This window comes from Leiobunum rupestre, chromosome 8 (genome assembly GCF_980474605.1).
Source record: "Leiobunum rupestre chromosome 8, qqLeiRupe1.1.hap1, whole genome shotgun sequence".
In the NCBI taxonomy this organism is placed as follows: Eukaryota; Metazoa; Arthropoda; class Arachnida; order Opiliones; family Sclerosomatidae; genus Leiobunum; species Leiobunum rupestre.
The window spans coordinates 15,731,354-15,742,626 of record NC_143391.1 but is presented as its reverse complement, the minus strand read 5'-3'; the positions used below and the strand labels follow the sequence as shown (position 1 = coordinate 15,742,626).

At 45.5% G+C, this 11,273-nt stretch overlaps 1 protein-coding gene across 3 annotated transcripts in view; it reads right to left on the bottom strand.

The window, feature by feature from the left end:
* Nucleotides 1-889: 889 nt before the first annotated feature.
* Nucleotides 890-11,273, bottom strand: part of LOC149932479 (uncharacterized) — a 52,477-nt gene continuing 42,093 nt past the window's right edge. For 2 of the 3 annotated variants that reach the window (XM_090156493.1, XM_090156494.1), the window contains exons 3-4: nt 4,821-4,989; nt 890-2,406 (exon numbers count right to left, since the gene is read on the bottom strand). In XM_090156493.1, coding sequence (XP_090012619.1) covers nt 2,246-2,406; nt 4,821-4,989 — 330 coding nt within the window. In that variant the 3' untranslated portion in view covers nt 890-2,245. The remainder of the gene's footprint in view (nt 2,407-4,820; nt 4,990-11,273) is intronic. The other variant, XM_090156495.1, reaches the window with a different exon arrangement.

Genomic DNA, 11,273 nt, shown 5'->3' with positions numbered 1-11,273 from the left:
AACAAGATGCCCCGATTGACTTCGGCGGAAATAAAAATCGAAAACCTAACTTTACCGTGCTTTCGCGCGTTATTCCTCAAACTAGACGATGAGGTAGCGTAAATAATTACCATTTAGTTAACGGCGGATTGGTTAGCCTGCTGTGGGTGCACGGTGGTCCTGTTTCCCGGCCTTTTGGGGCACACCGGGATCTCCGGTGCCAGCTGTGCCGGGTTATGTGGACCGCTGTGTGCCCGTCGTTCCCCTTTAGGAACTCTCTCCAAAGGGTATGACTCTTTACCTACGTAGGTAGGGTGTCGGCTGGATTTGCTACAACATCCACTCTTAATCGCACTGCTGAGTGCGAAGTGCGAATTGGTCCACCCGTTGCTGCACCTTCTGCTGGGTTGCGTGGCTCGCGTCAAAGGTGCGACCATCAGTAGTAGGGTTCTACTACCCATGCTGGATTTGTCACCTGTCCGGGCTTGGGGACGCTGGCGTATCGCACTATGTTGATAGGCCACCGGTGGTATGGCCCCTTTTGCTATAGGTACACCGGGCTATAAATTCTGACACACTGACACATTTAGTTAACGTACAAAAATAAAATTAAAATATCATTTTGCAATTTAAAAAGAAAACATTCGACGAGAATAACGAACTCATAAGCCCGCCTTGAAAATGGTTCACCGCTAACGGGGAAATGATTTAAGTAGGAAGAACAAAAGCGTAACTCTTACCGTCGCTACCTTACGAATTTTGGCACCCTTTTCCCCGGGCGCTTTTTCCGCTAGTAATTCAATTGGTTAAATTATAACAATGGTACGAACTGCAATAAAAATGTCTTTGTGATAAAAACACGTACTGAAACCATACAGTATTAATTGAAATGGTAGATGCTTATCAATAATACTTCACTTTATTCATAACTATATCAACATTAATTACAGGAATGCAAGCGGGAAATTTGTTTTAAATTAATAATTTGTATACTTATATAACATACCACTCAATGAGCGTTAATTTCGTAATTATAATAATTAATAATAATAAATGACTTAAATAGGCCTATATACTTTTCTTTTAAAAGTTTGTGTTTTTTTTTGGTTGAAAAACCAACTCGGCGTTCCGTTGCTGGCACCTCAATTATTGTTTCATTTTTATTTTCCTTTGGTTAACATTTTTGGTACGCTCAATTTCCTTAGTTAAATTTAATTCCACTTTATCACCGGACGTTTCTTCTCGTGCACTCTTTTCGCGCGCTGTACAGTTTATACGTCTTTAGCGCGCTATTATTTTTTTCTCTATTGGAACGTTGGAAGATCGGTAACGCAAAAAACGAGGCGAAAATATGTTTCGACCATCGACGATACAGAGATTAGAGGGAGTGATAAGACGGTAGAGAATGGGCCGAAAAAACGAAGAAATATAGCGTGTAAGATAGCCGGGGAAGTAATACGGGACTCAGTCTAGTCTCAGTGACCCGAACGCTATCGACTAGAACCTCCAGACGCGGCGGATGATCTCTAAGAGCCGCTCTAAAGATGAAATGAAAGAATCTTTTCCGGATATTCTCTCTTTTTTGGCGACTCCGTTACTTTGAACACTCTGGGTGTGGACTAGAAAACACACATGGTACACTCTTTCGCTCTCGTCCTCTTCTTTCTGTTTGTTTTCTGGCGAAAATAGCTATACGGAAGCAAGCTGTCGTTTCGACGGCGTTCGATTTTCATACACGACGAGATTAATACGGGGGAAGAAGCCACAAACGAAACTTAGGGCTTAAGGCACATTATCCATTTTTTTTTATTTGGAGCGTGTATGTACGTGTGTAAGTGCGCTTTTTCGACATTTGTTCCATCGCGTATTTACTCTTTACATTTTAACATAACTACCTACACGCACCAATCCTTTTCTCTTATAATATTCCGCTCACACTTATCAGTCACCGAGTGACATCCTTTCCGTTTCTGCATATAGCTCCCAACGCATATATATATATATATTTTCAAAAACACATCAATTTGCACGTATTTTCTTCCATATTTACGTTTTTTCTTCGATATATATTAATAAAAACCAAGAATAACAGCTATGGAAATTTATATATTTTTGGATTTTTTTTCTTAATTTTTATCCTCTTCTTTTCGTTCTACATCGCGGAATTTGGTCGAATTTAGTGTCTTCGGGCGCAGATTCGGCGCGCGAGTTTAAAATTCCACAGAGGACGACGACGACGAGAACGAACAATCCAACGACGCGGTTATTATAAAAATGCGCAAGCGACCACGATGACAATACAGATGGCGTGGATGGCCGTTCGCAGTGGTTCAATTTTGCTAAACAGAAGGGACAAGATGGTGGCGCTGAAGACGTTCCACGAAATGGTTGACTTTGGACAGCAACCATTACTATCGGCCGAAGATTCTGGGTGGGTTTGGGGAAATAAAACAACATTTCGTTATTTCTCTAGAATGTCCGAAGGTGTTAGCGGGCGAAGGAAATGGGTACGCGGAAAATGTAAAGTCTAAGAAAAAGAAGAAGATAGGAAAGAAAAGATTCCAAGAGCAGCGGCCAGCGTGGTAAGCCCGCATTGAGGGTATTTGCTCTATTTGCCCATAGCACACGTTTTCGCGTTAAAGGTGGTCTTTACCGCGCGAATCCCCGGGGATTTATCTTCTGGTTGTTTTTTCTTCTACCCTCCCGCCATAAGAGTCTTTAATATATTCAAAAGTCGAGAGACATTTTTCATCGTTTTTATTTCGGATTCACCATATTTAGCATAGCGTAGGACTGCCACTCCCTCCACCAAGCGGGTACTTTTAAATTCTTTCAACTTCAGAATGATGATGCGTTCCAAATGGGAAAACAAACGCTCTGTTTATTTTAAATACAAAAAAGTAAGATTTTCTGTGTATTAAGACTCCGATACTAACTCCCAAGTTAAGTTACATTTTTCCAGGACGTAAGGGACCGTATCGCGTCTTTACGAGATAAACTAACAAATTGGCTTCGTAAATAAGAATAATTTAAGGCTGTAATTTCAAAAGAAAACTTAAGCGAGCGAGGAAAAGACCCAAATTCGAATATAAACGAAAGATCATGGCCGTCTCTGTTTCGCGATATGGTATAGGTTAGGGTGACGCGCGTTTCAGACAGCGTCGAGGTTGGGATTAGTCGGAATGATAGTCGGTATTTAGTCATAGGGAAACCATATTGAAAGATAGATAGCGCGGGTGGGCGGAAGTGGGATGAAAAGCAAATACGATAGGTCAGCCGCGCGAACTCGATCCGTCCGAGGTCGTTTAAGCAGCTCATGCGAAATGAATCGATCACGGGACGCTTTTGTGGCGTCCAGGAATAACGCGCCGCCGGCTTTAATCTGGCTCCTGAGCCCGAGATTACCGGCCACAGGAAGGAACCCGATCCCGCGTATCGAGACACTGAAAATGACACTCCCACTCTGTCTTCCACCTTTTAGTAAATACGTCTACAAGTACACGCCGACGCAATTTTATTAAAAGACGTCTTCCCCGTATTCCAAGCATATACGAGAACATAGTTCGCACCAAACGCGTTTTTATTTTATTTCGGACCATTTCTTTCAATAAACGAAAGGGGGAAGTTGCGGAAGCGTCGTCTAAGTCGCGACGGAGAGTACACGCGACGGATTTTTTCGGCTTTCTACGTAGGTGGCGCCGCGCGCGATGTTGGTGGCACGCTGACGTCGTCCCATACCACACCCCGTATTCAACTGACTATTTTGATGGATAGAGACTCCATTAACCAACGCTCGCCGATGGCGTATATATTTTGGTAAAGCGTGCTCGAGTGAGTTAGCCCGCTGCAACTCGCTACTATATATTCCACGCGTCTTTAGATGCCGTTGGAACTAGAGTAAGAAGGGTCCGCGGCGTGTGTGTCCCGGGCGAAGTAGTCCATAGCTGGCGTTTATGGCATCGGCGTGTGTCAGTCGGCAAAGTGCTTCTCCGTTCGTGCGTGCCTGTATATTGCCTACCATCTCGGAATCACGTTTTTCGGGTGCTTTTCGTACAAGCGTATTCCGGCTGGTTATGCTCGCCGAGAATAAAAGAAAACTAAAAGAAAGAAGCCGAAGCGGAAAGAGGGAGGGTGAGCGGAATCTCGGGCTTCCGAAGCCGGCTTGCCAGTCTCTTATTTTTCCCTTCTGCCCTCTCGAGCGACGAAATGGCTGAGAGAGACTCTATAAGGTCCCCGGGTAGGCAGCCAGTCAAAGGGTCTAAAAGCATTCGCTCGTGTAAATATATACGCCCGACGGAAGATGTATCTAGAAGGCGAAGCTGCGCCACTTTTCTCTACTCGAGTTCAGCCCGAGACGTTAGCCTTGTTAGGGAGCCCCCGGAAAGGGGCTTCTAGATTCGATATTCCACGAGATTCCAATTTACGCCTTTTTTCTCTTTTTCTCTTTTTTCGAACACTGGCGCTGGCCTCCCTCCCTCCGAGTCTCTTTCTTCACTCGATCGAATTAGATTTATGTGTTTGAGCTTCGAACGGGCGAGAAAAGTCTACAAAAATCTGCGAGCTAAGCGGGAAACAAGATTACTCCCCTTAAAAAAATACCTATGTATACATTGGCTTTAGACGTCAATTTTCCCCTACGCGTCTTTATCTTTCTCGGGATTGCTGGGACAAAAGAGCCGACGCGTTGATCAAGGAAAATCCCACCCATCTCGCGACGAGAATGATAAAAAAATACTAATCAAAAAGGTTTAACTCCTATCTTCGCGGATAGACTGCTATCGGTGAAAGAAAAGAAGGCGTCAAGCTCTTGGCGAAATGTTTTTTATACAAACTAGGCCTACCAGTAACGTTAAGTGTCAACTTTGGAAAACTGGTACCTTGAACCTCCATGAACCTTTCATCTTCGACCGTCTGGAAAGTCACTTCGATAGAGGCTTCGCATCTGAAGGTCCCCGTCGTGTTCGCGACCACATTCTGGATGACCACCGTTCCGTTACCCGAACGCTCCATCTAGAATAAAATAAATGGCGACCTATTAGTACTATATACGGTTAGGGGTCGGTGAGATACCGGTCTAGTAATGGAAGACAGCGTAGCCCTTGGCTTTAGCGCCGTAGCTAGATAGGAAGAGTATCGGTTTTGGGAAGAAAGTAATCACTCATTGTTACAAAACCCCGAAGGAACGTATCAGCCAGGCTTGTCAAGCGGCGTCTCTCCCCGCGTTCTATAGTCGGAGAAGAGCGGGAAAGAGAGGAAGGAACTTTCCCGGGAGTTATCAAGCCGGGGAAAAGCGCGTTTTTACTCATATCCGCGGAGGCTATCCTTATTACTAGGTTCCGATACAACGACAAGCCATATTTTTAAGAGGTTTTTCCTTCTTCCGCGCCAGAGGTGAATGTGTCGCCGGTGATTGATCCGTCGAACGATCGTTTGCCAGCTCTCTCTCTCCTCTTACAATCAGCGGTTTCCTTTTCCTAAGGTTGGCCAGGTGAACGCTATCTGCCTTCCGCGAACTAATTGACCCAGAGGCTGACACGCGTCGACAAGGGCTCTTCCTGGAACACAACAGGGGGGGAACCCGGAAAGTCTGCCACTTCCACGCGCTAAGAAGGCACGCTTGTCACCCTCCATTCTCGAGTGAACAGATATGGGCGACAGTGGCCCATCTCCTTCGGCTCTCGCTTCTTTCCTTTCCACACCTATCCCTTCCGCCTCTTCTGGCAGCGCCTCGCGATGCGCGAAAAAACCAAAACATCATTCCAAAGAAATGTCTCGGTCAAGTCCGTTTCGTTCCGCCTTCTATTACTATAACCGAAAGACGCGTCTAGCCTTTCGCCTTTTAATCTACTTTCGGAAAGCCATACTACGGAAAACGACCAGCGTGTGGATATAATGCGGAGAGGTCGCGGTCCTCGAGAAATCTTTTAGTGCTAAGGAAGAAATACTGGCCAGCAGCGACTCTTTCTCGAACTTTTCGGAGCTGGCGCGAGGTCTTGTTTGCTTCTTCTAAAAGCTTGTCGGCTCAATTCTCGTTGGCGGTCTCGTCCCTCTTACCTCCCCTCGAGATAGATTGTCTTTGAGAAGTCTTCCATCTTTTTGACGCTCTCGCGACGAATTTCAGTTCGAGAAAAGGAAGTAGAAGCGAGCTCCAATTACGGAAATTTCGCCAGCCGACGACGGCAAAAAGAAACGTCCGAAAAAGAAATTGGAAATTGTTTCAAAGGGAGCCGTGGACTAATTCGAGTGACGCCTCCTTTCAAACAAACATCGGGAAAGAGAGCGTCGCTTCCAAGAACTCCATCCTAGTAGAAACTGCGAACCATGACAGATCATTTCTGGAAACTAATACCATTACGCAATTAGGCCGATGGAATAAAAATAAAAGCACCATCCATCTCCGATATGAATGAAGTCAGTTTAACCGTCCCTTTCGTTTCAGGCGTACCTAGGGCCGGACCGATCCTACTGAGGGATAATTACTTATAATTGATGACCGAAATATCCGGGCAATTCATATTTTTTTTAAAATTAGACCCTCGAGGCCGGAAGCATTCTGGGCTAATTTATACTTTGGCGTTCGCGTAGAGCCATTTTTGAAGTTTCTAAGAACTTGATGATTAGATTTCCCTTCGCGAGGCTCAGCCGAAAACATCGCGTTACGCTCCGTTTGTAGCAAAAGTTCTTTTTCTTCTGGCGATTTTCGATACTTCTGGAGAACCCTTTTGGGGCGAAATCTTGGTCGTTGAGCCATTGAAGGTACGATCAAAGGGAGCTTTCTCTCTCCCTTGTTTTGATAACGATGGACATTCTACGAAATTAGGTAGCTCCGAGGGAACCTCTCTAGGGTGGAATCCGGCTTCCCCACGTAGCTCTTTCATCTAGTTCGCCATTTCAGCAGGAGCGAGTGAAGTGGGCCCGGCAAGAAGCCGGAAATTCGTTTGTTCTTTGCTTGTTAAAAGCCCATTTCTCTCCATCCGCGCTCTCGGAGCCCTACAGCGAGCTCGAGGCTAGTGAGTCTCGATAGTTCATTAAAATGTATGAAATTTTATTCCGAAATCTCTCTGGTAGCTTATCTATCTTACTACACCTTTTGAAATGCGGAATGAACCCACTTATTAGGTACTAGTATTAGTATTATAATTTAAATGGTTTTCCTTAATTTGAAACGTAAACAAGCTTCTTTGTCAGTATAAGGAGAACTAGAGTAGAGAGAGGGGGAATTTTTAACAATCTAGTCTAATCCTCTTCCTATAACCGTTAATTTTCCCACGCGGAGATTACATCTTTATCGAGTACAAAGAGGGAAGTCTCTTCTCGAAGGACGGAGGACTATCATCGTCCCGCGAAAGTTATCAACAGGGACTCGGAAAATCCCTCTTAATTTTCTTCGAGGCAGCAATCCCGGGTCTAGACTCGTTAAAAATAAAGAAAAATGAAAATCGATAGTAGCTGGCTCTAGCGACTCTACTTTCTTATTTGTGTTAAATCCACTTTATTTTACACCGCGGAGTTTTTTCGACACCGCGCCTTCTTTTTGGTTCGGTGGTTCTTAAAGAGAATAACCACCAGGTATAAATAATCCAATATTTTTCAAACCGGACTAGGCCCCGGTATTAAGGTGTTTAGAAATTAAGTTTTCCAAAGTAAGATGAAGCGGCGGATCTGAAACTTCGTTATAGCTCTCGCCGCTAACCCCCTTTTTCCTTTATTAAACCTGGGAAATTGCCGTTACGTCTTTTACGAAATCTTCTATTAAAATTTTAATTAAGCGTGTCCTCGACGAGACTGGGATGGCGTTAAATTTTAAATCTACACCAGAGCGATCCGGGACATGGTCGATCTTTCCAAGGGTATTTCTTTCCTTTCGTCGGTTTGGGGTCGAGGCGACGCGGGGAATCAAGAACCCGTAATGAGAAGTGACGCGAGGGGGCCTGGAGTTCATCGAAGGTTCCACTTTTTTTTCGACGAGGTCCTTGGGGGAGTGCTTAGGTGTTCTTTAACACATTTTCAAACTAAATTTTTTTATCGCTTTTTATAGGTAGATACGCGGTTTTTTTTTCGCTTCTCCGGTTTACACGAATGATCGAATTCTCTCTCTCTCTGACGCCTTTCCTCGGGCGCTCTCTTCAAGGCGCGCGCCCGTTATATTATTTGGTGACGAGCCGGTATTATTAGCCACCCAGTTCCAATAGATTTCCCCTTCGGTCATACCCGGAGACATTTTCGTAGAGGAAAATTCCATCGTTCGCTACTCTACGTACCTCAGCCAACCTCCCTTCTCGCGACGCCATCCTAGCTGCCTGATATAGGCGATGATCCCGAGGCTAGAACTAGGCGAGACGAGTCGCTTGGCAAATATCCGATGAAGAATGCCTCATCAAAAATAGATTGCGTCCCATTCTGCGCGAGACCAGAATGTCCCCCTCATCCGCGGAAGACTTCCCAGCGAGGCCACTTTCTAATAGGAGGACGAGATAGAGGAAGGCTATGACATTTGAGACGAGCGACTTCCAAATTATTATCGTTGTTGGCGCTATTGTCGGCAGCGCCACCTCGGGGATGGAAGCGCGGATAAGGGGCTCGCTATAACTCGGAGATACGCGGGGAAGAGGCCAGCGAAGGAGAGGGAAGACTGACGGAAAAGGAACGGTCGCGGTTAGGCGACTTGTTCCAATCTAATTAAACTCTGGCGAAAACGTAATCTTGTTTCATGCAAATATTCTCGATTCCACTCTCAACTGATCCCCGCGCCTCACCCCGTCGCGCTCTCTTTATCGCGTTCGCGTGTCCGTTCGATGGCTAACGACCCTTCCTCCCCCCATAACGATCCTATATCCGCGGAACAAAAATATTTATTCGAAAGATAGAAATTTCGTAGCGGAGAATTCCTCGTTTATTTTAGCTCAGAGAGATCTATCCGCGGCCGCTTGTCTTCGTCTTCGTAAATGGAAAAGCGGGAGCCGGCCGGCCTCGCAATTGTTATTTTAAAATGACTGATTTAGCATGGGCCTAAATTTGACTTCGTAATGCCGATAGTGCGAACGAATCCCGGCGTGACGTAACGCTAAAGGAAGCTCTACGTAGCCACTATCATCTTTTAGAAAGACGCGATGAAAGAAAGATGGAGACATATTTCGCGACCCGACTGACACCTTCAGGGTCAGTCTCCGTGATTGCGCGACTGCCAGCGAGGAATTCTGAGAATGCCCTTCGGTCCGATATCACCGCGAGTTGAGGTTGCCTAAATGGTTTTCCTGCCGAAGCAAAACTTAATGGTCGTTTAAGGGGATGGAGGACTATTTTCTACGAGCACGTTACCACGAGGGGGACGAAGAATATTTTTAGCCAGAGCGTTCTCGTCTCTTATAAAATCCGCGATAGCGTCAGAGTTCAAACTGTAAATGGCCCGTCGTAAAAACCTTGTCATTTATTCAGAATTATTAAAGAGCATTCGCGATAGTGTTCCCGCTGCTTTCGCGCGCATCGGGTCCCATTCCCGGCCATCCACCTCATTGCATTGTGTCCGGGGCGTCAAATACCATTTCTATAAAAGTGAATATTTGATTTGGCGTCTTTTATTTTTTAGCACTGAATTTTATTCCGAGACCCTGGATAAGTTATAAAACGATCCGAATGCAAATTTTATTACGGGCTTACGCTTTCCGACTCTTTCGGTTTCTTCTTACAGCCCCCCCCTCTCTCTCTCCATCCCCGAGCCTTCCCCCCTCTTATTCCTTTCCCCAGGACGCTTACGCTTCAGAAGTACGCTATCCCTGCCTGGTCGTTTTCAGAAGCGTCTAATGAAAGCCACGAATCAATATTTTCCAATGGAAAGGGCTGTTGGAAGAGAAAGCTATCGGCCAATTCATTTTTTTCTTTCCTTTCCTTCCTCTTTTTTGAGCCCTCTTTTGGCGAATACTCAAACCAATCCTCTTCTCTGGGAAGCCTTTTTAATTGAATTGGAAAGATAATAAAGGTTTAATGGGAGAATGGAGATGTCAAAGCGTGAAGGGATATTCCAATTTGAAACTTCATTTACAGTCTTTTTTATTTTTGTAATATTTTATTTCACCGGGGAAAAATGGGAATAAAAATGAGTTCGCTTCGACTCAAACTTCCGCTTTTTAGGAATGATATATTTTTAAATGAAAATGCTCGAGTACAGTTCCGATTGAGCCCGTACGTAGAGGTTGTAATTTATTTTTGAGAAAGAGAAGTTTTCTTTCGTCATCGTTTCCTTTTGTTCTATTGATATTCCATTTCCTCGAATCGATCTTTCATTCGAAACGACTGTTCTTCCGTGACCAGGCCCACACGTTTCCCGTTTGTTGTTCTAGGCTGCCGGGGCTCACTCGCTTCTTTTTGTCTTTAAACAGCCCTCGTAGTTTTTGCCGTTTTCGCTTGACCAAGCGTCTAGCCGACCGTCGTCAGAGTCTCACCGTCCTTTGTCCACATTCAACCAGCCCATTTGCTTGATCTCCCTTCATTCCCACCCTTCAGCGGATCCCCAAAATTCGACTTTTTTTACTACTATTATTATGATTCGAAGAGAAAGCGAAAGTGGTTTCTATGGCGATGGCTCTGTAGTTCCGCCGAGGCTATCGCGACTGATGATCTAATTCCAGAGAAAGGGAACTAACAAAGTGCACGCGCTGGAAACCTTACGAGGCGTCCGAAGGATATTTGCCTCCCACCGGGTGCCGGGACTAGCACCCAACGTAAAAGGGCGCCGGAAGTCATCATCAAGCGGGGCGTGACGTCATCTTAAAGGATCTCCTCGATCGAACGGATAATAATGCCTCAATCTCGACGGGGCTTCTTTAAGTAGCAAAGACGGGGGTGGCGGCGGGAGGGGGTATTAAAGATCACCCTGGCCCGTTCAGAGTTTAGAAATGGCCGCCATCCGTAATATTGTTCCGGTGGGTATACCGAGGGGTGGAAGTTGCGGCTTAGCCACTGCATATTGGGACCAGGTCTCCCTCATCCGTTTCGACGACGACCAAGGATTGCGGCTAGCGGACTATTTGTTTGGGGGGGGCGGGGCGACCAATAGAGCAGAGCGGGGACGCTTATAAGCTTTCTCCCTCCTTGGTTGATATATGGAGTGATAACCCAAGCGCGGCAAAGCGCGGTTTCCCGCGTCAAAACAACGCCGATGGCTTCGTTCGCTTAATGGCGACTCCCTTCCTATAACGGTATCCCCCCCCCGGCCCGATATACACCTTTCATTTCCAGATTTCATCTCGGAAGCCTCTTATATTATTCCTTCCTTCGAGAATCTTGAGCGTTTGTTT